At 58.0% G+C, this 26,263-nt stretch overlaps 1 protein-coding gene across 1 annotated transcript in view; it reads right to left on the minus strand.

The window, feature by feature from the left end:
- Positions 1-20,701, minus strand: part of LOC116500129 (antigen WC1.1-like) — a 269,452-nt gene extending 248,751 nt beyond the window's left edge. The window contains exons 1-17 of the mRNA XM_032205043.1: positions 20,323-20,701; positions 19,782-20,087; positions 19,347-19,673; positions 18,952-19,266; positions 18,510-18,824; positions 17,593-17,907; positions 16,049-16,357; positions 15,508-15,813; positions 15,073-15,399; positions 14,678-14,992; positions 14,236-14,550; positions 13,318-13,632; positions 11,774-12,082; positions 11,233-11,538; positions 10,798-10,890; positions 10,403-10,717; positions 9,961-10,275 (exon numbers count right to left, since the gene is read on the minus strand). Coding sequence (XP_032060934.1) covers positions 9,961-10,275; positions 10,403-10,717; positions 10,798-10,890; positions 11,233-11,538; positions 11,774-12,082; positions 13,318-13,632; positions 14,236-14,550; positions 14,678-14,992; positions 15,073-15,399; positions 15,508-15,813; positions 16,049-16,357; positions 17,593-17,907; positions 18,510-18,824; positions 18,952-19,266; positions 19,347-19,673; positions 19,782-20,087; positions 20,323-20,701 — 5,182 coding nt within the window. The remainder of the gene's footprint in view (positions 1-9,960; positions 10,276-10,402; positions 10,718-10,797; positions 10,891-11,232; positions 11,539-11,773; positions 12,083-13,317; positions 13,633-14,235; positions 14,551-14,677; positions 14,993-15,072; positions 15,400-15,507; positions 15,814-16,048; positions 16,358-17,592; positions 17,908-18,509; positions 18,825-18,951; positions 19,267-19,346; positions 19,674-19,781; positions 20,088-20,322) is intronic.
- Positions 20,702-26,263: the final 5,562 nt, after the last annotated feature.

A 26,263-nucleotide genomic window follows, 5' to 3' on the forward strand; every position in this document is an offset into this window, starting at 1 on the left:
CCCTCACCTGGCTGTGGTTTCCCTGTTCATCTGTACTGGATTATTTGCCTACCTAAAACCTCCATCCATGTCCTCCTCCTCCCTGAATCTTTGGCTGGCAGTTCAGTACTTAGTTGTACCTCCAGCAGTGAACCCCCTCATCTACAGCATGAGGAACCAGGAGCTGAAGGATGCCATGTCGATAGTGACGACTGGACATTTTTCTGTAGCAATAAACTGCCCATCTTTTACATATAGCTAAGGTAACTTCTTACAGCTGCAGACCAAATATATTTTGTGTTTCTTTTTTTTTTTTTTTTGTTAATTTTATGTTTTAAAATTCATTTCCTTTATTCACGATAGAATAAGAAATGTATTTTTTCATACTCTTCCGTTTCAGTATCTACCTGTCTCTTGTGACATAGAAACTTGGTGTGAAGGAGCCAGGCTCTCTGTGTATTTGCATGATAGAAAGGACGTGGCAACGAATCGTTTCCTGAGATCCTCCCTCAGAGACCTGTGGTGGAGTTGCAGGGGCACTTGGCTGTGTGCAGAGGTGCAGGGAAACAGAATCCTGGCACAGCAGCAATGCCTGAGAGCCAAACAGCTTGGTCTGCCCAGAAGTGCTTTCCTTCACCACCCACATTCTCCTATGGAGCCCTTGTGTTGCTGTGAGGACTGATTGCTCTTGTTGCTTGCTCACCGTGCTGCTGTGTGGCAGTCCTGTGTCCACAGGCAGGGACAGGCCAGTGGCACTTCTCTAACACAAACAGCTCCGTACTAGCATCTCCAGCATAAAAGGGGATCTGCTGAGGGCAGTATCTTAAGGCTCAGGTCTTCTCCAAGAGCTGTTGTCATGGATATTGCAAAGGAGTAGACTTGAAGGAGGCTCCTTGCTTAGCTTATTTCTCTTCTATGAGTCTCTGACTCTGAAGAAGGCCAGCTATCTGTACGCACCCTCCATGGCCAAGGAACCACTTGTGTGGGAGGCAGTCAGTGGCAGTGCCCCCCACCAGCTGGCTCTGCCTTCCCAGCCTAATCAGCACGACCCTGCAGAGTGCCCCCACAGCCCTGCGCACCACAGCCCCCTCACTCTGCAGAGCAGCACCACCAGCTGGGGGGCTGTGGGCAGCATGGGCAGGGACTGCAGGAATGGCTGCTCAGGCCAGCCCAGATGTGCTGGCCTGGGACAAGACTGTGTGGGACATGGGGTGTCCTGGGAGCAGAGCAGGGTGCTGTGTTTGCAGTGGTGGTGCCTGAGGAGCCCCAGGGCCAGCAGTGTCATGGTGTGCTGTGCTGGGGAGTGGGGCTAGCGTACAGGGTTGCAGAATGCCTGTGGGAAGGGAATTTCCTGCAAATTGCAGCAGCAGGGACACTGCGACTGACCTCCCCTTCTCCATTTGCTGCTTTGGGGCCTTCCCAGCCTGGTCTGCTGGACTGGGCTGGGCTGGGAAAAGGAGAAGTAGGTGTGGAGAGCTGGGGATGGGCTGAGCTGGGCTGGCCTCCTGGGAGAGACAGGGAGGACCAGCAGATCAGGGGCTGGGCTGGGCTCTTCTCTGGACACCCTGGCAGATGCTGCCCCAGGGGGTCCTAGATCAGCCCCGTGCAACCACCGTTCACAGCACTGGGCTCCAACCCCAGCTCACACAGGCGGTTTCTTTCTTTCTGTGAGAAGAATCCAGAAGTTGTCCCATCTTATATAAGGGGCCTGCTGCTGGTCAGAGCTGAGCCAATAAGCAATGTTGTCTGTGCTTCTCTGAGAGAATATTTAAGGAAATATTTAAGGAAAGGGAAAATTAACTAACTAACTAAATAAATAAATAAATAAATGCTGCTACATGGCAGCTGGGAGAGAGAGGAGTGATAAATAGCCAGGCAGAGGCCAAGTGAAGGAGGGGAAGGAGGTGCTCCAGGTGCCAGAGCAGAAGCTCTCTTGCCACCTGTGTTGAGGACCGTGGTGGAGCAGGTAGTCCCCCTGCAGCCCACGGAGTACCACGGTGGAGCAGATCTCCATGCTGCAGTCCATGGAGGAGACCACAGTGGAGCAGGTGGACCTGCACTGATGGAGGCTGCGGCCCATGGAGAACCCCCACCAGAGCAGATTCCAGGACAGAGCTGTAGCCCATGGAGAGTACCCCACACAGGAACAGGTGACCTGGCAGGAGCTGCTTCCCACGGGGGACCAGGTTGGAGCAGTTTGCTCATGATGAATGGAACCTATGGTTCGGAGCCATATCTGGAGCAGTTCTTGAAGAGCTGCTGCCTGTGAGAAGCCCACTTAGGATCAGTTCAGGAAGGACGGCATCCCATGGAAGGGACCCAACCTTAGAGCATGGGCAGAGAGTGACTGAGAAGGAGCAGTGGAGACAAAGTGCTACAGACTGCCCATAAGCCCCATACCCCATTCCTCTGTACCACCTAAGTGGAGGAGATAAAAGAGGGTGGATGGGGGGAAGGCGTTTGGGGTTTCTTTCCTTTGTTTCTCACTTTTCTAGCTTGTTAGTAGTAGACAGTAAATTTTAATATTTTCCTAATCTGAGTCTGTTTTGCCCATGTTCACAGAATCACAGAATCACAGAATTTTCTAGGTTGGAAGAGACCTCAAGATCATCGAGTCCAACCTCCAACCTAACGCTAACAGCCCTCCACTAAACCATATCCCTAAGCTCTACATCTAAACGTCTTTTGAAGACTTCCAGGGATGGTGACTCCACCACTTCCCTGGGCAGCCTGTTCCAGTGCCTCACAACCCTTTCAGTGAAGAAGTTCTTCCTAACATCTAACCTAAAACTCCCCTGGCTCAACTTAAACCCATTCCCCCTCGTCCTGTCACCAGGCACGTGGGAGAACAGGCCAACCCCCACCTCGCTACAGCCTCCCTTGAGGTACCTAAAAAGAGCGATAAGGTCACCCCTGAGCCTCCTCTTCTCCAGGCTGAACAAGCCCAGCTCCCTCAGCCGCTCCTCGTAGGACTTGTTCTCCAGGCCCCTCACCAGCTTTGTCGCCCTTCTCTGCACCCGCTCAAGCACCTCCATGTCCTTCTTGTAGCGAGGGGCCCAAAACTGAACACAGTACTCGAGGTGCGGCCTCACCAGAGCTGAGTACAGGGGGACGATCACCTCCCTAGCCCTGCTGGTCACACTGTTCCTAATACAAGCCAGGATGCCGTTGGCCTTCTTGGCCACCTGAGCACACTGCTGGCTCATAGTCAGCCGACTATCCACCATCACTCCCAGGTCCTTCTCTGCCTGGCAGCTCTCCAACCATTCCTCTCCCAGCCTGTAGCTCTGCCTGGGGTTATTGCGCCCCAGGTGCAGGACCCGGCACTTGGCCATGTTAAACTTCATGCAGTTGACCTCAGCCCATCGGTGCAGCCTATCCAGATCCTCCTGCAGAGCTTGTTGATAATTATTAAGTGATTATTATTAGTGAATTATTATGTTGATAATTATTAAGTGATCTCCCTGTCCTTATCTTAACCTTTGAGCCGGTTTCATCATATTTTCTCCTCCTTTCCCTTAGAGGAGGGGGAGTGATAGAGCAGCTGTGATGAAGCTCAGACGCCCACCTGTATAAAACCACCACAGAAGGCTGCAGAAAGTGGAAGCAAGGATAGGTAACCTGAGAGGAATGCAGAGACATCACCTGAGCAGCCAGGGATCAAGTCTGGAAAGCTAAGGCTATGGTAAAATTGAATCTAGATAGGAAGTTCAAGGGCAACAAGAAGGGCTTCTATAAGTACGTCAGTGATAAAAGGAAGACTAGGGAAAACATGGACCCTCTCCAGAAGGAAACAGGAGACCTGGTTACCCAGGATGTGGAGAAGGCTGAGGTACTCAATGACTTCTTTGCCTCATTCTTCACTGGAATAGCTCCAGTTACACCATCCAAGTCCCAGAAGGCAAAGGCAGGGACTGGGAGAGAGAAGAACCACCTACTGTAGAAGATCAACTTTGGGAGTATCTGAGGAAACAGAAGGTGCACAAGTCTATGGGACTAGGTGAGATGAATCCCAGAGTCTTGAGGGAACTGGCAGATGAAGTTGCAAAGCCACTACTCATCATATTTGAAAAGTGGTGGCTGTGCAGTGAAGTTTCTACTGATTGTAACACAGAGAACATAACCCCGACTTTTTAAAAGTGAATAAAAGTAGGCCCAGGGAAGTCTATCCCAGTCAGACCCACCTCTGAGCCCAACAAGATCATGGAACAGATCCTCCTGGAAACTTTGCTAAGGCACATGACAAATAAAGAGGTGATTGGTGACAGCCAACACTTCTTCACTAAGGGCAGAGCGTGCCTGACTTATCTGTAGGCCTACTGCAATGGTGTTACGGTGTTTGTGGGTAAGAGAAAAGTAACTGACATCATCTACCTGATTCGTGCAAAGTATTTGACACATCCCATGTGGCATTCCTGTCTCTAAATTGAAGAGACATGGATTTGACAGATGGACCACTCAGTGGATATAAGGAATTGTCTGTATGGTCGCACTCACAGGGTTGTGGTCAACAGATCAATGTCCAAGTGGAGATCTGTTACGAATGGTGTTCTTCAGGGCTTGGTACTGGGACCGGCACTATTTCACATCTTTGTTGGTGACATGGGCAGTGGGATCGAGTGCACCCTCAGCGAGTTTGCTGATGACAGCAAGCAGTGTGGTGAGGTTGACGTGCTGGAGGGAAGGTGTGTCATCTAGTGGGGCCATGACAGGCTTGAGAGGTGGGCCTGTGTGAAACTCATGAACTTCAACAAGGCTGAGTGTAAAGTCCCACACATGGGTTGAAGCAGTCCTATGCATAAATACAAGCTGGGTGGAGAAGGGAGTGAGAGCAGCCTTGTGGAGAGGGTCCTGGGAGTATGGTGCTTCAAAAACTCAACGTGTGTAGGCAATATGCACTTGTAGCCCTGAAAGCAAAATCCTGGGCTGCATAAACATAAACACAATAAACATAGCCAGAAGGTCAGGGGAGATGATTCTCACTTTCTCTTCTGCTCTTGTGAGACTCCACTTAACTTACTGTGTTCACCTCTGGGATCCCCAACGTGAGAAAGACATGGACCCATTGGAGCAAGTCCAGAGGAGGGCCACAAAAATGATAAGAGGGTTGGAGCATCTCTCCTATGAAGAGGGAGAAGAGGGGGAATTAAGAACAGAAGGCCCTGGGAAGAACGTAGAGCAACCTTCCAGTAGCTCCAGAGGGCATAAAGGAAAGCTGGAGAGAGAGAATTTATTAGAGGATGTAGTAATAGGACAAGGGGAAATAGCTTTAAACTCAAAGAAGGTAGATTGAGATCAGATATTCAGAAGAAATCATTTACTCTGAGGGTGGTGAGGCACTGCAGGAGGTTGCCCAGAAAGGTTGTTGGATGGTGTCCCATCCCTAGAAGCATTCAAGGCCAGGCTGGATGGGGCTTTGAGCAACCTGATTTTGAGGAAAGTGTCCCTGACACAGCTAGGACAGCTGACCCAAATGGATCAAACAGACGTTCCAGGCCATCCAGCACTCCCTGCAGCCCACCACCCTACTACCAAAAGCATCTCTAAGCCTGCAGCGGAGGCACCTGCTGGGAAAGAGCTGGGGAGGACCTAGCAGCAGGATCAGGGAGGGCAGTATGGGTACAAAGTCCTGCCCAGGGGTCCAACACTTCTTGCCACTCTGATCCTGCAGGAGAGGTTGCTCTGTCGTTGAGTGCTGGGCAGGAATCCTTGGGTTCCACGGGGGCCCAAGGCTGTAGAAGATGGGCTCTACCAGCGAGTGCATCATGGGGCATCACACAGAGCCACTTTTGCTGGAAACTGCCTGTGGCTGGCAGGACAGAAATGTCTCTGTCAGTAGGAATAGTGTCTAGGCACTGGGGGTTCTGGCAGCCCCACAGCCTGATCCCAACCCTGTTGGACCCAAGAAATGACCATTCCCCACTATTGCATCTTTGAGCTCTACTCCAATTGGTTAGCCTCAGAGAGACACCCCGACACCTGGGCGAGGAAGCACTGGATCTGGGACAAAGTCCCCCCAGAGGGTTTTAATATAAACATTTGCCAACACAAAGCACAAGAACAGGGGAATACCAAGAGGGGAAATACCCATGTGTGTCTGCTGCCTGCTGGAAAAGGGAGACCGTTCCCTGGCACTCACAGCTCTCCCAGTGGCACTGAGCTCTCCTCCCTCCCGGCTGCACCCAGCTGCTCGGCAGGGCTGGGCTCTGCTGGCCTGGGGCTCTGGGACCCTTGTGCATGGGGCTCCAGTGACGCATCCTCGGTGTCCTCATGGGGACGTGCCAGAGACACCTCTTCTGCATCGTCATAGCACATGTGTACCAGAAAAGGGGACAAGGTGTTTCCCTCAGCTCCAGGGTCCCCAGCACTTCTCTGGGAGTGCAGGCTTCTCCCTGTAAGCATCAAGGCAGGCTGTTGTGGTTTGGCCTGTGGGGTGCAACTCAGGGCTGTACAACACCTTCCCCCTCCTCACCAGCCCTGAGACATTCAGCACATCCTCCAGCCCCCCAAAATAGCTCAGGACAGGTTTTCCATGTTGGGAGATCAGGCTCTCAATACAGCACAGACCCATCTGGCCCTGGGGTTGGCACCTAGGAAGTGGCAGTGCTGCATTGCCCTCTCACCTGTGGCTGCATCCTTGGGCCCATCTCCTTCCTCTGGTGTCCTGGACACTTCCCAGTCCCTCTGCCTAGGGACAGAATCCTCACCAGGGTCAGAAACCTCCCCTGCATCGTCGTAGCCATCTGCTGAGTCACCTCCAGGCAGGGCAGGGACATCTGAAAGGAGAGGGAAGGTGGTGGAGTGAGAAGAGATATTCTACAGAGCAGAGGATGGGAGGGTGTGTGGGGACACAGGGCTGACATGCTGCTGGTGTCAGGGCCAAAGCAAAGCCCTTGTCCTTCCAGCTCTGATGGTGGCACTCAGTGGCACTGTAGTCTGTCTGTCTGAAGGGAGGAGAGATGGAGCCCTTCCTCTCCGTCCCCTTCCGATCCCTGCGGCTGGCCCCAGACCATCCTCCTCCTCTCTGTGCCTGGGGTAGGGCTACAGTCGGGTCAGGGACCCCTCTGAAAACGAACCTGCAGAGAGCTGCAGTGGGTGCTGTGGGATGAGCCCTGCTGCCCTGACTGGTAGTCAGCACTGCTGGGGATGGGCACCCACAGAGCTGGGACAGAGTGGGGAGGAGACCACCCCTGCTACCCTGGATGAGCCCATCTCATAGGGGCTCCCAGAGCTGCCCTGGGACAGCCACTTCACTCAGCTTTTGGCTGTTCCCAGGGTGCAGGGCCAGGCAGAGAGGGGCTGTCCCCTCTGGGATGGGCAGAGCTGGTGGGGAGGAAGCTCCTCTGTGGGGGCCAACACCTGGATGCTCTCCCACAGAGCCCATGGCCCAAGCAGTTCAGAGACCATAGGCAGGAGCTGCAGGGCACAACCCTGGTCTGGGGCAGGGAGAAAGTGCTCCTCCAGGGACATACACCCACCTGAGAGACTGAACCTTGCCTGCTTCTCCCACGCCAGGCTGTAAGCAATCTCCTCGTACACGGCCTCAGGGAAGGGCTCCCCAGCTCTCCCGGAGCCTGGGAACAGAGGCAGGGCTGGTCTGGGCATGGGCAGAGAGGGACAGGACCCCACTGGGCTCCCCCAGCCCCATTCCCTGGCCCATCACAGGGCTGTCCCCACAGCACAGCCCCACTGTGTTGTGTTGGCACTGCAGCCACATCCCCAGGGAAGGCAGCATCCCAATGGGATGGTCTGGGGCAGAGTCAGCCTCGCACCATCCCTTTGGAGACAGCCCTTGTGCCCCTTTGGTCCCCAAGTCACGTCTCAGTGCAGACCCTGCACCAATTCCCACATTTCTCCTCCCCATGGAGCTGCTCCATCTCTGCCCCACACGTCAATAGCACAGCCCACGCCCTGCTGGGGGGTGGCTGTCACTATGGTGACGGACTCCGCTGCCCCATGCTCCTCCTGCCAGAGCTGCCCAGAGCACTGCCAGCAGTGCATCCTCCCCATCTGCCCCAGCCCAGCTCTCACATTTCTCTCCTCACCCCAGAACTGATGCCCCAGGGTCTGGGCTCTCTCCACCCCTTGATGTTGGTGCCCCATGGTCTGTCAGGCAGTGGGGCAGCACATGGGGCAGGAGGCAGCACACAGCTCTGTTTCTGTGCTCCAGAACACCAACACCCCCAGCACCCCCAGCCCTGCCAGGAGGCATCTCCCCCCCAGGACCACTGGGGAAGGACCCACCTCTGCGCCGAGCCCTGGCGCTTCGCACTTGCCCAGCCAGGAGGGCCAGGAGCAGGCAGAGGAGGGCCCCCAGGATGATGCAGATGACGACAGGCACCGAGAGTCTCTCACTGCTGGTGGTCGGACGGCTCCGTGGGGGATCTGCATGGGCAGGAACATGGCAGGGGCAGCATCAGACAAGGGAGAGGCTGGGGGCAAGACATGCCACTCCTGACCACACAAGGCAGCAGGGGGTGGGGGGCACAGGGCTGGGTAATGGGGTAGCTCCCACCCTGCTCCCACCCCAACTCCCCCTATCACAGACTTCTGCCAGCTCCCTCAATTTCACAGCCCAGCAAGGAGCCCCTTTCCCTCGCTGTAGGTCACAGCTTGTCCATGGACAGACCCAGCCCCAGGGGAAGGACAGCTTACCTGCTTGTGGGGGGAGTATTGCTGTCCTGGGTGCAGCTGCAGGGGAGCAGAAGGAGAGCTGGGCTGAGAGGCTGGGGCTGTGGCACCAGGCAGCCTCCCTGGCAGATGGCCCCAGCATGTGCCACCTGAATTGTCCCTCCTGTGGGGCTGGGCAGGGTGGCAGGGACAGGGCCCAGCACCACTGCTCTGGGCTGCTCACAGGACAGTGCAGGCAGCCCAGGGGATGTGCTGGCACATCCAGCCCCACTGAGGCTGCTCCCCACCCAACACCAGCCCCCCACTCTGCAGGAACCTCCTTGACTGTGAAAACTCTGGGGCTGTGCAAGTATCCAGCAGGGCAGACACCCAAGCCAGCTCCTTGCCAAGCCCCCAGCCATGTCTCCCAGCCCCACTGCTCACCTGAGCAATGCACAGCTGCATCTGCCTTATGCTGGCAGGCACTGCTGTTCCCTGGCTGGGCCCAGCAGTCCTGCAGAGACAGCTCCGTCCCCCTGCACTCCATCAGCCACATGGGGCCCGTCCCCTCTCCAGCAGCAGCCTGGCCCAGGGCATAGACCGCGGGGCCACAGCCCAGCTGCCTGCACGCCACCTCGGCGTCCCGCATGTCCCAGGCATTGTCACACAGCGTCCCCCAGGTGCCGCGGTGCCAGATCTCCACTCTGCCCGAGCAGCCATCCTTGCCTCCCATGGCGCGGATCTTCTCCCTGTCTGGGGAGGCAGCGATGTCCCATGGCACCGGGACAGCTGGGACAGCCCTGCCAGGTGAGGAGGGCATGTGCAGGGGCAGCTCCCTACCTGTGCAGCTGGTGGAGTTGGGGCATGCAGCCACCTGCGTCCTTTCTGTCCATGTCCCAAAGGAAAGAGAAGTTGAGCTGAAAAGGGCTGCTCTAGGGGTTGTGAAGAAGACAGCAGGGCTGACCTCTGCTTGCATGTCCCCATGCTGACTGGGTAAGGGCAGGAGCAGACTCCTGTTCATTCAGGGGACATGCATGGCACTGTGGGGGGACCTGAATGTGCATTCCCACAGGGTCCCTCATTCACAGAGCAGCAGTCCCCTGTCCATGGAGGGGAAAATCCTGACCCTGCCCAGCATGGTCTCCTCTGAGACCTCTCCTGGAAAAGCGTATGCCTCTCCAGCGCCAGATAGCAGCCTGTCTGTTCACTCCTACTGGAATGCATGGGTGGCTCTGAGAGATAAAGTCACCTTTGTGCCACCAGCAGCAACAGGGTCTAATGCAGGAAGTCAAAGCCCCTCTGGGTTCCTTCTCTGCATTTCACCATACCCAGTGGGGAACAGGACCTGGTGCCTTGATGGCTCAGTTTTACCTTTGCAGGTGATGTGGGTCTCTTCTCGGAGGTCAGTACATGACTGTGGATGCCAGGGAGCAGAGGGACACTGCCAGAAGGAGCTGTTGCTCTTCCCACACTCCACGTGATCCAACCACGCGATGCCAGACAGCTTGGCATAATTAAAATCTGGTTCCAGTTCCCCTTCATTCCCGCAGCCCAGCTCCTTGCACACCAGTGACACCGTCTCGGTGGTCATGGAGTTGGAGCAAACGCTGCCCCACGTCCCGTTGTAGAAAACCTGCAGGCGCCCGGAGCAGCCGTCGCTGTTCTCCAGCCTCAGGGCCATGAACTCTGGAAGGAGGAAAGGCCGCAGGGACGTCCTTGGATGTCAGCCACGGATGGCCTTGGCCCTAACTGGCTCTGCCCTTACCGCAGCCTCACTGGCCCCAGATCCCAGAAACACACTCCCAGCACAGACCTGAGCAGATGACTCCCGCGTCCTCCTTGTGCCTACAGTCCTGCTGCCCCCAGGCCTTGGCAGGGCAGTCCCAGAGAGCAGCTTCGGCCCCGGAGCAGTTGACGCCATCCAGCCAGATCTGCCCGGAGCCCTCCCCAAACCGAGCAGAGCCGGCTGCCTCCAGGGCCCCTCCGCAGCCCAGCTGGCGGCAAACGACGGCGGCGTCGGCCAGGTCCCAGGCGTCGTCGCAGACAGTGCCCCAGCGCCCCTGGTAGTAGATCTCCACTCTCCCGGCACAGCGCCCGGCCCCGTCCGCCAGCCGCACCTGCCGGCTCCCTGCAGCGCAGAGAACCCTGGCCGTCAGGGGCTGGCTGCCTTCCCAGCCCCACACTTTGGGGACGTGCAGCACCACTCACCCTGGCACACGACCCCCACGTCCTCCATGATCCCTGCTGCCGGTGTGCTCTGAGGCAGGGAGGTGTTGCAGAGGCTCAGGTCAGCCTCGTGCCCTGCACACCGCACCCCACGCAGCCCCACGGGGCCCAGCCCTCGCTCGGCCCTCACGGGGGTGTAGGCTGCCTCTGCCTCTCCGCACTGCAGCTGCCGGCACACCACGCTGGCCTCCTGCATGTCCCACTGCTCATCCAGGACTCTGCCCCACGTCCCGTGCTGGAAGACCTCCACGCGCCCATCGCACCGGCTCCCTCCGCCCACCAACCGTACGGACACTTGGCGAGCCGGGCCTGGTGAGAGGAGAAATTCAGCCAGGCACTGCCGTGGGGTGCAAAGCTGTGGGTGGCCGTGTCACACACCAGGGGCAAATGGACTTTGCAGCACTGCCCGGCACTCACCTGAGCAAATGACAGCAGCAGCGTTCTCCTGGGAGCACGGCGAGGCCCCCAGGGCAGTCACCGGGCACTGCCCCAGGTGGGCTTCAGTCCCGTCACAGTGGAACGAGTCTCTCCAGACGGGGCCGGTTCCTCTCCCAAAATGCCCTCCTCCAGGAATGGACTCAGCAAAGCCACAGCCGAGGTGCCGACAGAGAACGTGGGCGTCCGAGAGGTCCCAGCGGGAGGCACACAGGGTCCCCCAGCTCCCCAGCACCTCCACCTCCACCCTGCCCTCACACGCTGTGCTGCCGTTCACCAGCCTGAACCCTGTGTACTCAAGGACAAAGGATGGTGAGAGAGGCCACATTTGTGCTCTTGTTCCCACAGGAGCTGCAGGAGAGGCCAAAGGGACAGCGTGCCTGTCTCCTGCAGCATTCTAATTTTGGGGATGCAGACCACCACCTCACCCCACCTGTCTCCCAGCCAGCACAGCCCAGTGCCCACCCTGCTCTCCTGCCCCCACCACAACCCCAGTGGCCATCATTCCACCCCAAGTCCTTACGTGTGCAGGTGACATGAGTGCCATTGCTGTGGGTGCAGGCCTTGTCCTTGGGGGCCCCCCAGGGGCAGAAGAGGATGGTGGATTCATTCCCCACACACTGCAGCTCTCTGTCCCAGACGGGACCGGCCCCTTCTCCCACGTGAGCTGCCCCATGGACAGACAGGGCTGTGCCACACTGCAGCTCCCTGCACACCACCTCGGCAGCTTTGGCACCAAAGTGGGAGTGACAGACAGCTTTCCACTGGTCCCTGTCGTAGACCTCCACACTTCCTGAGCAGGGGCTGTCCCCTCCGACCAGCCGCACAAATCCTGGAGCAACCAAGGAGACCTGTGAATTCCCAGAGCCCTCTGGCACTTCTGTGCCCACCTCCCACCTCATCCCTGAGGTGGCCACATGCAGAGCCCCAGAGCCAGCCCAGCAGCTCTCCATGGGTGCTGATGGCAGAAAGAGGTCAGGGCCCCACTGCAGCTCCTCATAAACCACCCCAGCCCCCAAGGGTGCCCTCTCTCCCAGCCCCCAGCCACCGGCACCACTCAGAAAAACTGCTGCTCCCCAGAGTTCCTGGGCTGCCCAGCCCCAGACCCAGCACTACAGCACCGGCCGCACGTGGGCCCAGGGAAATGGGCCCAGGCACTGGGGGCTATTGCAGCTGGCTCTGCCCCACCCGGCTCAGACCAGGCTGAGGAACCCTTGGAGCTGCCAGAAAAGCCCCCTGTTCCCAGGGGTGCTGGGGCTCTTGGGGAGCTGCTCTTAGATAGGGCACATCTGGGGAGCAGGTAAAGGGGGGTCTTCAGGCAGGGACAAAGTGTGGTGCTGGGCATGCTCGACCCCAGCCACCAGCCACACATGGAGCAAAAGAGCAGGCAGAGAGCAGCCCTGGGTTGACACGAGCTCCTGGTGTGAGGGCAGGTAGAGAGGAGAGCCAGGAGGTGCTGGCACAGCCCCTGGGGCACAGAGCAGGCAAGAGAGGCTGGGCAGCGGGTCAGCATTGCCTGGGGGGGCTGTGTCCCTGGGTTCTGTCTCTCATTAGATGTCCCTGGCTCAGGAACAAGGTGCTGCTTGCCATCCTGCTCCTCTCTGCAAGCCCAGTGCTCCTGCCCTCTGAGCAGCCCCTCTGCTTTGGCCGACATTCTCTTGTCTGCTGGGGGTACAACCCCAAAATCCTGGGCCATTGCACACCCTTCCCTGAGGCTGCTGGTGGCTGGGGGAGCTGCTCTAGATTCCCCTGGCATAGGGACCAGCCTGCCAGACAGGGCCTGGGCAAATGGGAGGAGAAAGATGGGAACCAGCCAGCACAATGGGGAAGGGTGAGGGCTTTCCTCTCCTAGCACGAGCCACCTCCCCAGGCTTGGCTGCTCCAGCTTCAGGGCCAGGCTGGGTGTGCCCCCAGGGACAAGGGCCACCAGCAGCAACAGACCCAGCTCAGAGTGCAACTTGACACACACAGCCATGTTCTGGTGTCCACTTGTTGCTTCCTGAGGTCACGGCCAGGTCCTTTAAAGAAGTCCTGGACCCAGAGGAAGGGAACAAGTTCAGTCCTTACCTGAACATGTCACTCCAGCATCCTCACTGTGATAGCAGTTTGTTTCACCCCATCCGTAGTGCGTGCAGTCAGACAAGGCAGACTCAGTGCCATTACATTCAACTTCATCCATCCAAATGGAACCAGATCCTTGCCCAAAGTGCGCTTTCTTAAGAGATTTGAGAGCAATCCCACAGCCCAGCTGCCTACAAACCACTGCAGCATCCGTCATGTCCCAGCGGTCATCGCAAACGGTCCCCCACTGGCCCTGATGTTTCACCTCCACTCTTCCAGCACAGCGCTTACCGCCATCCACCAGCCTCACCTTCACAGCCCCTTCAAACACCAGCACAGGAAGGGTCAGGAGAGCTTTGAGCCCCACAATGTGGGTCTGCGAGTGCCCACTGCGCACACAGAGTCACAGGCCCCAGGGTGGGAGCCCTGTCCCCACAGACTGTCACCGGGGTGTTTCGGGGGGTCATTCTTCTGGCCATGGGCTGCACTGGTCTGGGGGTGCCCAACTCCAGCCCTCCTGGGATATTTGCTGCCCCACAGCCCTCATAACCCCCTCTTCCCACCCCAGTGGCCCCCTGCCCATGCCCATGCCCACCTACACACCACCCCCAGTCCTGCACAGGGTTCCCACTCCTCCCCTGACCAGCACCCTCTCCAAAGCCCTGTGACTCTAGCCCCATATTCTTCCTGTCCATCACCTGCCCTAGGCGCCTCTTGAATGCACCAAAACCCCAGGAGCTGATGGCAGCCTGGCCGTTGACTGCTGCTGGTGGACATGGGTGGCTCTGAGAGCTGAAGTCACCTTTGTGCCACCAGCAGCAACAGGGTCTAATGCAGGAAGTCAAAGCCCCTCTGGGTTCCTTCTCTGCATTTCACCATACCCAGTGGGGAACAGGACCTGGTGCCTTGGTGGCTCAGATTTACCATTGCAGGTGATGTGGGTCTCTTCTCGGAGGTCAGTACACGACTGTGGATGCCAGGGAGCAGAGGGACACTGCCAGAAGGAGCTGTTGCTCTTCCCACACTCCACGCGATCCAGCCACGCGATGCCAGACAGCTTGGCATAATTAGAACGTGTTTCCAGTTCCCCTTCCTTCCCGCAGCCCAGCTCCTTGCACACCAGTGACACCGTCTCGGTGGTCATGGAGTTGGAGCAAATGCTGCCCCACGTCCCGTTGTAGAAAACCTGCAGGCGCCCGGAGCAGCCGTCGCTGTTCTCCAGCCTCAGGGCCATGAACTCTGGAAGGAGGAAAGGCCGCAGGGACGTCCTTGGTTGTCAGCCACTGAAGGCCTTGGCCCTAACTGGCTCTGCCCTTACCGCAGCCTCACTGGCCCCAGATCCCAGAAACACACTCCCAGCACAGACCTGAGCAGATGACTCCCGCGTCCTCCTTGTGCCTACAGTCCTGCTGCCCCCAGGCCTTGGCAGGGCAGTCCCAGAGAGCAGCTTCGGCCCCGGAGCAGTTGACGCCATCCAGCCAGATCTGCCCGGAGCCCTCCCCAAACCGAGCAGAGCCGGCTGCCTCCAGGGCCCCTCCGCAGCCCAGCTGGCGGCAAACGACGGCGGCGTCGGCCAGGTCCCAGGCGTCATCGCAGACGGTGCCCCAGCGCCCCTGGTAGTAGATCTCCACTCTCCCGGCACAGCGCCCGGCCCCGTCCGCCAGCCGGACCCGCCGGCTCCCTGCAGCGGGAAGAACCCCGGCTGTCAGTGGCTTGCTGCCTTCCCAGCCCTACACTTTGGGGACGTGCAGCACCACTCACCCCGGCACACGACCCCCACGTCCTCCATGACCCCTGCTGCCGGTGTGCTCTGAGGCAGGGAGGTGTTGCAGAGGCTCAGGTCAGCCTCGTGCCCTGCACACCGCACCCCACGCAGCCCCACGGGGCCCAGCCCTCGCTCGGCCCTCACGGGGGTGTAGGCTGCCTCTGCCTCTCCGCACTGCAGCTGCCGGCACACCACGCTGGCCTCCTGCATGTCCCACTGCTCATCCAGGACTCTGCCCCACGTCCCGTGCTGGAAGACCTCCACGCGCCCATCGCACCGGCTCCCTCCGCCCACCAACCGTACGGACACTTGGCGAGCCGGGCCTGGTGAGAGGAGAAATTCAGCCAGGCACTGCCGTGGGGTGCAAAGCTGTGGGTGGCCGTGTCACACACCAGGGGCAAATGGACTTTGCAGCACTGCCCGGCACTCACCTGAGCAAATGACAGCAGCAGCGTTCTCCTGGGAGCACGGCGAGGCCCCCAGGGCAGTCACCGGGCACTGCCCCAGGTGGGCTTCAGTCCCGTCACAGTGGAACGAGTCTCTCCAGACGGGGCCGGTTCCTCTCCCAAAATGCCCTCCTCCAGGAATGGACTCAGCAAAGCCACAGCCGAGGTGCCGACAGAGAACGTGGGCGTCCGAGAGGTCCCAGCGGGAGGCACACAGGGTCCCCCAGCTCCCCAGCACCTCCACCTCCACCCTGCCCTCACACGCTGTGCTGCCGTTCACCAGCCTGAACCCTGTGTACTCAAGGACAAAGGATGGTGAGAGAGGCCACATTTGTGCTCTTGTTCCCACAGGAGCTGCAGGAGAGGCCAAAGGGACAGCGTGCCTGTCTCCTGCAGCATTCTAATTTTGGGGATGCAGACCACCACCTCACCCCACCTGTCTCCCAGCCAGCACAGCCCAGTGCCCACCCTGCTCTCCTGCCCCCACCACAACCCCAGTGGCCATCATTCCACCCCAAGTCCTTACGTGTGCAGGTGACATGAGTGCCATTGCTGTGGGTGCAGGCCTTGTCCTTGGGGGCCCCCCAGGGGCAGAAGAGGATGGTGGATTCATTCCCCACACACTGCAGCTCTCTGTCCCAGACAGGACCGGCCCCTTCTCCCACGTGAGCTGCCCCATGGACAGACAGGGCTGTGCCACACTGCAGCTCCCTGCACACCACCTCGGCAGCTTTGGCACCAAAGTGGGAGTGACAGACAGCTTTCCACTGGTCCCTGTCGTAGACCTCCACACTTCCTGAGCAGGGGCTGTCCCCTCCGACCAGCCGCACAAATCCTGGAGCAACCAAGGAGACCTGTGAATTCCCAGAGCCCTCTGGCACTTCTGTGCCCACCTCCCACCTCATCCCTGAGGTGGCCACATGCAGAGCCCCAGAGCCAGCCCAGCAGCTCTCCATGGGTGCTGATGGCAGAAAGAGGTCAGGGCCCCACTGCAGCTCCTCATAAACCACCCCAGCCCCCAAGGGTGCCCTCTCTCCCAGCCCCCAGCCACCGGCACCACTCAGAAAAACTGCTGCTCCCCAGAGTTCCTGGGCTGCCCAGCATCGGCCCCAGCACTGCAACACCCGCAGCATGTGGGCCCAGGGAAATGGGCCCAGGCACTGGGGGCTGCTGCAGCTGGCTCTGCCCTGCTGGGCTCAGGCCAGGCTGAGGAACCCTTGGAGCTGCCAGAAAAGCCCCCTGTTCCCAGGGGTGCTGGGACTCTTGGGGAGCTGCTGTTACATGGGGCACATCTGGGGAGCAGGTAAAGGGGGGTCTTCAGGCAGGGACAAAGTGTGGTGCTGGGCATGCTCGACCCCAGCCACCAGCCACACATGGAGCAAAAGAGCAGGCAGAGAGCAGCCCTGGGTTGACACGAGCTCCTGGTGTGAGGGCAGGTAGAGAGGAGAGCCAGGAGGTGCTGGCACAGCCCCTGGGGCACAGAGCAGGCAAGAGAGGCTGGGCAGCGGGTCAGCATTGCCTGGGGGGGCTGTGTCCCTGGGTTCTGTCTCTCATTAGATGTCCCTGGCTCAGGAACAAGGTGCTGCTTGCCATCCTGCTCCTCTCTGCAAGCCCAGTGCTCCTGCCCTCTGAGCAGCCCCTCTGCTTTGGCCGACATTCTCTTGTCTGCTGGGGGTACAACCCCAAAATCCTGGGCCATTGCACACCCTTCCCTGAGGCTGCTGGTGGCTGGGGGAGCTGCTCTAGATTCCCCTGGCATAGGGACCAGCCTGCCAGACAGGGCCTGGGCAAATGGGAGGAGAAAGATGGGAACCAGCCAGCACAATGGGGAAGGGTGAGGGCTTTCCTCTCCTAGCACGAGCCACCTCCCCAGGCTTGGCTGCTCCAGCTTCAGGGCCAGGCTGGGTGTGCCCCCAGGGACAAGGGCCACCAGCAGCAACAGACCCAGCTCAGAGTGCAACTTGACACACACAGCCATGTTCTGGTGTCCACTTGTTGCTTCCTGAGGTCACGGCCAGGTCCTTTAAAGAAGTCCTGGACCCAGAGGAAGGGAACAAGTTCAGTCCTTACCTGAACATGTCACTCCAGCATCCTCACTGTGATAGCAGCCTGTTTGACCCCATCCCCTGTGGGTGCAGTCAGACAGGGCAGACTCAGTGCCATTACATTCAACTTCATCCATCCAAATGGAACCAGATCCTTGCCCAAAGTGCGCTTTCTTAAGAGATTTGAGAGCAATCCCACAGCCCAGCTGCCTACAAACCACTGCAGCATCCGTCATGTCCCAGCGGTCATCGCAAACGGTCCCCCACTGGCCCTGATGTTTCACCTCCACTCTTCCAGCACAGCGCTTACCGCCATCCACCAGCCTCACCTTCACAGCCCCTTCAAACACCAGCACAGGAAGGGTCAGGAGAGCTTTGAGCCCCACAATGTGGGTCTGCGAGTGCCCACTGCGCACACAGAGTCACAGGCCCCAGGGTGGGAGCCCTGTCCCCACAGACTGTCACCGGGGTGTTGGGGGGGTCCTTCCTCTGGCCATGGGCTGCACTGGTCTGGGGGTGCCCAACTCCAGCCTTCCTGGGCCATTTGCTGCCCCACAGCCCTCATAACCCCCTCTTCCCACCCCAGTGGCCCCCTGCCCATGCCCATGCCCACCTACACACCACCCCCAGTCCTGCACAGGGTTCCCACTCCTCCCCTGACCAGCACCCTCTCCAAAGCCCTGTGACTCTAGCCCCATATTCTTCCTGTCCATCACCTGCCCTAGGCGCCTCTTGAATGCACCAAAACCCCAGGAGCTGATGGCAGCCTGGCCGTTGACTGCTGCTGGTGGACATGGGTGGCTCTGAGAGCTGAAGTCACCTTTGTGCCACCAGCAGCAACAGGGTCTAATGCAGGAAGTCAAAGCCCCTCTGGGTTCCTTCTCTGCATTTCACCATACCCAGTGGGGAACAGGACCTGGTGCCTTGGTGGCTCAGATTTACCATTGCAGGTGATGTGGGTCTCTTCTCGGAGGTCAGTACACGACTGTGGATGCCAGGGAGCAGAGGGACACTGCCAGAAGGAGCTGTTGCTCTTCCCACACTCCACGCGATCCAGCCACGCAGTGCCAGACAGCTTGGCATAATTAGAACGTGTTTCCAGTTCCCCTTCCTTCCCGCAGCCCAGCTCCTTGCACACCAGTGACACCGTCTCGGTGGTCATGGAGTTGGAGCAAATGCTGCCCCACGTCCCGTTGTAGAAAACCTGCAGGCGCCCGGAGCAGCCGTCGCTGTTCTCCAGCCTCAGGGCCATGAACTCTGGAAGGAGGAAAGGCCGCAGGGACGTCCTTGGATGTCAGCCACGGATGGCCTTGGCCCTAACTGGCTCTGCCCTTACCGCAGCCTCACTGGCCCCAGATCCCAGAAACACACTCCCAGCACAGACCTGAGCAGATGACTCCCGCGTCCTCCTTGTGCCTACAGTCCTGCTGCCCCCAGGCCTTGGCAGGGCAGTCCCAGAGAGCAGCTTCGGCCCCGGAGCAGTTGACGCCATCCAGCCAGATCTGCCCGGAGCCCTCCCCAAACCGAGCAGAGCCGGCTGCCTCCAGGGCCCCTCCGCAGCCCAGCTGGCGGCAAACGACGGCGGCGTCGGCCAGGTCCCAGGCGTCGTCGCAGACAGTGCCCCAGCGCCCCTGGTAGTAGATCTCCACTCTCCCGGCACAGCGCCCGGCCCCGTCCGCCAGCCGCACCTGCCGGCTCCCTGCAGCGCAGAGAACCCTGGCCGTCAGGGGCTGGCTGCCTTCCCAGACCCACACCTGGGGGACGTGCAGCACCACTCACCCCGGCACACGACCCCCACGTCCTCCATGATTCCTGCTGCTGGTGTGCTCTCGGGCAGGGAGGTGTTGCAGAGGCTCAGGTCAGCCTCGTGCCCTGCACACCGCACCCCACGCAGCCCCACAGGGCCCAGCCCTCGCTCGGCCCTCACGGGGGTGTAGGCTGCCTCTGCCTCTCCGCACTGCAGCTGCCGGCACACCACGCTGGCCTCCTGCATGTCCCACTGCTCATCCAGGACTCTGCCCCACGTCCCGTGCTGGAAGACCTCCACGCGCCCGTCGCACCAGCTCCCTCCGCCCACCAACCGTACGGACACTTGGCGAGCCGGGCCTGGTGAGAGGAGAAATTCAGCAAGGCACTGCCATGGGGTGCAAAGCTGTGGGTGGCCGTGTCACACACCAGGGGCAAATGGACTTTACAGCACTGCCCAGCACTCACCTGAGCAAATGACAGCAGCAGCGTTCTCCTGGGAGCACGGCGAGGCCCCCAGGGCAGTCACCGGGCACTGCCCCAGGTGGGCTTCAGTCCCGTCACAGTGGAACGAGTCTCTCCAGATGGGGCCGGTTCCTCTCCCAAAATGCCCTCCTCCAGGAATGGACTCAGCAAAGCCACAGCCGAGGTGCCGACAGAGAACGTGGGCGTCCGAGAGGTCCCAGCGGGAGGCACACAGGGTCCCCCAGCTCCCCAGCACCTCCACCTCCACCCTGCCCTCACACGCTGTGCTGCCGTTCACCAGCCTGAACCCTGTGTACTCAAGGACAAAGGATGGTGAGAGAGGCCACATTTGTGCTCTTGTTCCCACAGGAGCTGCAGGAGAGGCCAAAGGGACAGCGTGCCTGTCTCCTGCAGCATTCTAATTTTGGGGATGCAGACCACCACCTCACCCCACCTGTCTCCCAGCCAGCACAGCCCAGTGCCCACCCTGCTCTCCTGCCCCCACCACAACCCCAGTGGCCATCATTCCACCCCAAGTCCTTACGTGTGCAGGTGACATGAGTGCCATTGCTGTGGGTGCAGGCCTTGTCCTTGGGGGCCCCCCAGGGGCAGAAGAGGATGGTGGATTCATTCCCCACACACTGCAGCTCTCTGTCCCAGACAGGACCGGCCCCTTCTCCCAGCTGAGCTGCCCCATGGACAGACAGGGCTGTGCCACACTGCAGCTCCCTGCACACCACCTCGGCAGCTTTGGCACCAAAGTGGGAGTGACAGACAGCTTTCCACTGGTCCCTGTCGTAGACCTCCACACTTCCTGAGCAGGGGCTGTCCCCTCCGACCAGCCGCACAAATCCTGGAGCAACCAAGGAGACCTGTGAATTCCCAGAGCCCTCTGGCACTTCTGTGCCCACCTCCCACCTCATCCCTGAGGTGGCCACATGCAGAGCCCCAGAGCCAGCCCAGCAGCTCTCCATGGGTGCTGATGGCAGAAAGAGGTCAGGGCCCCACTGCAGCTCCTCATAAACCACCCCAGCCCCCAAGGGTGCCCTCTCTCCCAGCCCCCAGCCACCGGCACCACTCAGAAAAACTGCTGCTCCCCAGAGTTCCTGGGCTGCCCAGCCCCAGACCCAGCACTACAGCACCGGCCGCACGTGGGCCCAGGGAAATGGGCCCAGGCACTGGGGGCTATTGCAGCTGGCTCTGCCCCACCCGGCTCAGACCAGGCTGAGGAACCCTTGGAGCTGCCAGAAAAGCCCCCTGTTCCCAGGGGTGCTGGGGCTCTTGGGGAGCTGCTCTTAGATGGGGCACATCTGGGGAGCAGGTAAAGGGGGGTCTTCAGGCAGGGACAAAGTGTGGTGCTGGGCATGCTCGACCCCAGCCACCAGCCACACATGGAGCAAAAGAGCAGGCAGAGAGCAGCCCTGGGTTGACACGAGCTCCTGGTGTGAGGGCAGGTAGAGAGGAGAGCCAGGAGGTGCTGGCACAGCCCCTGGGGCACAGAGCAGGCAAGAGAGGCTGGGCAGCGGGTCAGCATTGCCTGGGGGGGCTGTGTCCCTGGGTTCTGTCTCTCATTAGATGTCCCTGGCTCAGGAACAAGGTGCTGCTTGCCATCCTGCTCCTCTCTGCAAGCCCAGTGCTCCTGCCCTCTGAGCAGCCCCTCTGCTTTGGCCGACATTCTCTTGTCTGCTGGGGTACAACCCCAAAATCCTGGGCCATTGCACACCCTTCCCTGAGGCTGCTGGTGGCTGGGGAGCTGCTCTAGATTCCCCTGGCATAGGGACCAGCCTGCCAGACAGGGCCTGGGCAAATGGGAGGAGAAAGATGGGAACCAGCCAGCACAATGGGGAAGGGTGAGGGCTTTCCTCTCCTAGCACGAGCCACCTCCCCAGGCTTGGCTGCTCCAGCTTCAGGGCCAGGCTGGGTGTGCCCCCAGGGACAAGGGCCACCAGCAGCAACAGACCCAGCTCAGAGTGCAACTTGACACACACAGCCATGTTCTGGTGTCCACTTGTTGCTTCCTGAGGTCACGGCCAGGTCCTTTAAAGAAGTCCTGGACCCAGAGGAAGGGAACAAGTTCAGTCCTTACCTGAGCATGTCACTCCAGCATCCCGCCTGTGACCGCAGTAAGGTAACTTCCGTTTAAAAGTCTTGCAGTTAGATAGGGCAGACTCCATGCCTTTACACCCAATAGTATCCACCCAAATCAAACCAGATCCTTTCCCAAAGTATTCTTTCTGGTGGGCTTCGAGAGCAATCCCACAGCCCAGCTGCCTACAAACCACCGCAGCATCGGACATGTCCCAGGAGGCACCACACACAGTCATCCACTGGCCTCGGCGTTTCACCTCCACTCTCCCAGAACAGCGCTTGCCACCATCTGACAGCCTCACCTCTTCAGCCCCTTCAAACACCAACATGGGAAGGATCAGGAGAGCTTTGATCCCCACAATGTGGGTCTGCAAGTGCCCACTGCGCACACAGAGTCAAAGGCCCCAGGGTGGAAGCCCTATCCCCATAGGCTGCCCCTTGGTCAGTTGGGACCCATTCCCTCTCCTCCCCATGGGCTATGCTGGGATGAGGGTACCACGCTCCAGCCCTCCTGGGATATTTGCTGTCCTACAGCCCTCAGCACCTCCTCCCACCCTAGTGGCTCCCTCTCCCTGCTAATGACCACCCCCACACAACCCCCAGCCCTGCAGAGGGCTGCCTCTCCTCCACAGCCCAGTGTCCCTCAAATATCCCCCTGCCCTTGAGCACCTTCCATTGCCCATTGTCTGCCACAGGCACCTCCCAAACCCACCGTCAAACACAGGACCTCCTGTGTGCCTACAGAGCACAGAGTTGTTCACAAGGATATCAACAGTCCACATCCCTTCCCCGTCCCTGCTGTCAGACCTGTCTCTCTCCCACAAAGATAGACACAGGTTAAATCATTGGGCTGGGAGACTGAGAACATTGTCCCTCTCATTTCAGTGGTGCCTGGAAAACAACCTCAATCCCAGAGGGATCCCGATGACCCCACTGCTGCCCACTGGCCCAAAGCTGTGAAACAGACAAGCTGGCACTTACCTCTGCATGGCTTAACCAAGAGGAGCAGACACAGAACCCAAGGGGACAAGAGTCCCTCTGTCCCCATCCTGAGGCTCCTGTCCTGACAGGACGACCCTGCTGCTGGAGCTCCTGGGGACCCACAGTGCAATGGCGATGATGGGAGGGCAATATATCTGAGCAGATGCTGTCCCAGCTGCAGGAGGAGCCAATCGAAGCAGCAGGCACCTTTTTAGACGTTATCGGCACTTATCTCCCCTCCGACGCAGCCCAGCTCTCCAATGAACTTCTCCAGCACTCTTCATGACCATATATGAGGGACGGCTCTGCTGCGGGTCTCACGTCACTGCGGTGGGAGATCATCGTGGGGTAGGGCTGGGTGTGGGGGCAGATGGCTCTGACACCCCTTGCAGCCTGCTGTGGGAGCACGGAGCATCTCCTAAGCTGTAGCATCCAAGAGCCCAAGGTGCGATTGTCCAGCCGTCCCTGCGCCATGGGATCCAGGGGACTGGTCCTGCAGCGGGGCTGTGTCAGGCTGGGAAGGGACCAGCCCCTGCCCCTGCTACAGCCCCCTCTGTGCTGGCAGCAGCAGCTGGGAAAGGCCCTTGGGCAGGGCCAGAGCCCCGTTATGGGGGTGCTGCCTGTCCCGTCCCTCCCCAGGGAGCCTCCTGTGGGGTCCCGGCAGCAGCCAGAGCTGGTCCAGGGCCTGTCCTGGCAGCAGAGCTGCAGCCCAGAGCCTCAGGCGTCTCCCTGGCTCTCAGCATGTCACCCAGGGGCCGTTATTCCCCGCAGCGGGTCGGGAGCTGGAGCCTGCCTGCCACTGCAGGTGCACAAACCGCAGCCCACGTGACATGGCGCCCGGGCAGGAAGACGGTGGTTTCCTCCTGGCCCCGTGCCCAGGCATGGCCCTGCGGTGCCTCCCAGCTTCCTCACAGCTCCAAGCCTGGCAGGGTTCAGGAAGTGTTGGGACAATGCTCTCAGACACGTAGTTTAATATATATATATAAATTATTTTTAATAAAATATATATTTTTATAAATGTATACAACATATATATTTTAGATACACATATTAATTATCATATATTAGATTATATATTATATATGTATTATTATGTATTGCGTATTATATAGCATATTATGTATATTAAATATATATTATAGATTATATTATTTTATATGATATATATTTATATTACATACTGTATAATGTTATATTATACTGTATCATATTATACAGTATTATATTATACAGTATATTTTATTATATTAATTATAACGTATTACATTATATTATATTACATATTTTATTTTATTTTATTACATTTTATTACATTTTATTATTTTTATACATACAATATATAAAATGTTCATTTTTTACAAGTTTATATTATATTTTTAATATTTTTAATATATATTTATAGGTTTCATAGATTTTTTTTTATTTTTTTGTCTGGTTGCTGGAGTTGGACTCACTGATCTTCAGTTCTTTCCAATGGGGGATATTTCATTATTCTGTCCAACCCAGCTCCAGGTGATGCCATAGCATCTTCACCTGCCATGGGCCTGCTCCTGGCCTGTAGTCAGGCAGCAATGACCTCACAAACACCTACACAAGTTCTTGGCCTGTTTCAGCCCTGCCAGTTCCTCAGGCACCAGTGACCTCACAGCTACCTGTACAATCCGTGGACCTTGCCCTGACCTATCAGCTAATTGATCACCAGTGACCTCCCCACAGACCCACAAAAGCCACGTGCTTATTCCTGGCCTCCTGGCTTCTCAGGCACCAGGGTCCTCCCAGCATCTAGCACAGGCCATGTTTGCTCTCAGCCAGTTAGTTACACAGGCACCACTGGCATCCAAGTGACATCCACAGGCCAGGGGTCTGCTCTTGGCCTGTAAGCTGATCCCAAAACAGAGACCTCATAAGAACCTACACAATCCATGGCCATTCTGGTATGAGTGACCTGATAATCACAGACACACAGCTGAGGCCTGCTCCTGGCCTATCAACTCCTCAGCTGACCATGACCTCATAGGCACACGTTGCCTAATATAAGGTGTCACTGACTGCAGCAGGAGGTGTGGACTACATGGTCACTAGGGTTCTTACAACCCAAACCATTCTATGATTCTGTGATTCTCTGATATCCGTGCAGCTGATTCATACACGCCATGGAAGTAGTCAGGCTCCAGTGACCTCCCAAGAACTTATCTGGCCATGCACCTGCTCCTGGCCTATTGGCTACTCAGCCAAGAGTGGCATCAAAAGTCCATTCCCCAGGCATGGGTCTCCTTCCTGCCTGTCATCTTCTCAGGCTCCGGTGACCTCACAAGCTCTTACGAGAGCTGTGGGCCTGCTGCTGGTCTGTCAGCTCCACAGGCACCACTGACCTGAGCACCACATAGACACCTGTTTGGTTTCTGTTCCCAATGAAGTAGTGTGATGCACCAGTAGACAGGTGCCTGGCGTTTCTGTTGGATTTCAGGAGAAATCAAGCATGGGGTGCCATATCTGACATGACATCATAAGCTCCCAAAGACCCACACGAGCCATGTGCTTATTCCTGGCCCGCAAGCTTCTCAGGCACAAGGGTCCTCACAGTATCTAGCACAGGCCATCCTTGCTCTCGGCCTGTCAGCACCATTGCAATCATAGAACATTCACCTGCCATGGGCCTGCTCATGGCCTATCAGATCTTCAGCTGACAGTGACCTCGTAAGCACATATGAGCTATTGGAACATGTCCTTGCCTATGATGGGGTTGTGTGTGGGGCTGTGGTGGAACTACATGATCGTTAAGGTCCCTTCCAACACAAAACATTCTATAATTCTGTGCCATGTACAAAGGGAACAGCCACTTCCCTGGTCCTGGCCACCCTGGTTCTGATGCAGGCCAGGATGCCATTGGCCTTCCTGGCCACGTAGTTACACCACTGGCTCACATTCAGCTGGCTGTAAACCAGCACTCCCAGGTGCTTTTCTGCTGGACAGCTTTCCAGTCGTTCTTCCCCAACCCTATGCTGCTGCTTGGGGTTGTTATGACTCAAGGGCAGGACCCAACACTAACCATTGTTGAATGTCATGTGATTGGACTCAGTCCATCAATCTAGCCTTTCCAGATCCCTCTGCAAAGCTTTCCTATTCTCCAGAAGATCAACTGTCCCAGTTAACTTGTTATCATCTGCAAATGTACTGAGGGTACACTTGTTCTTCTCATTCAGATCATCCATCAAAATAGTAAACAAACTGGATCCAGTACAGAGGCTTGGGGAATGCCACTGATACTATCCACCAACTGGATTGATCTCTCTTCACGCAGACTCTGTGAGCATGGCCTTAAGACAGTTCTTCAAGCAGCAAACTGTACACTTGTCCAAGCCATGAGAGGCCAGGTGGGTTGTCATTCTGCAGGATTGCTGCTGCTGAGTCCACAC

The sequence above is a fragment of the Aythya fuligula genome, chromosome 31 (assembly GCF_009819795.1).
Source record: "Aythya fuligula isolate bAytFul2 chromosome 31, bAytFul2.pri, whole genome shotgun sequence".
In the NCBI taxonomy this organism is placed as follows: Eukaryota; Metazoa; Chordata; class Aves; order Anseriformes; family Anatidae; genus Aythya; species Aythya fuligula.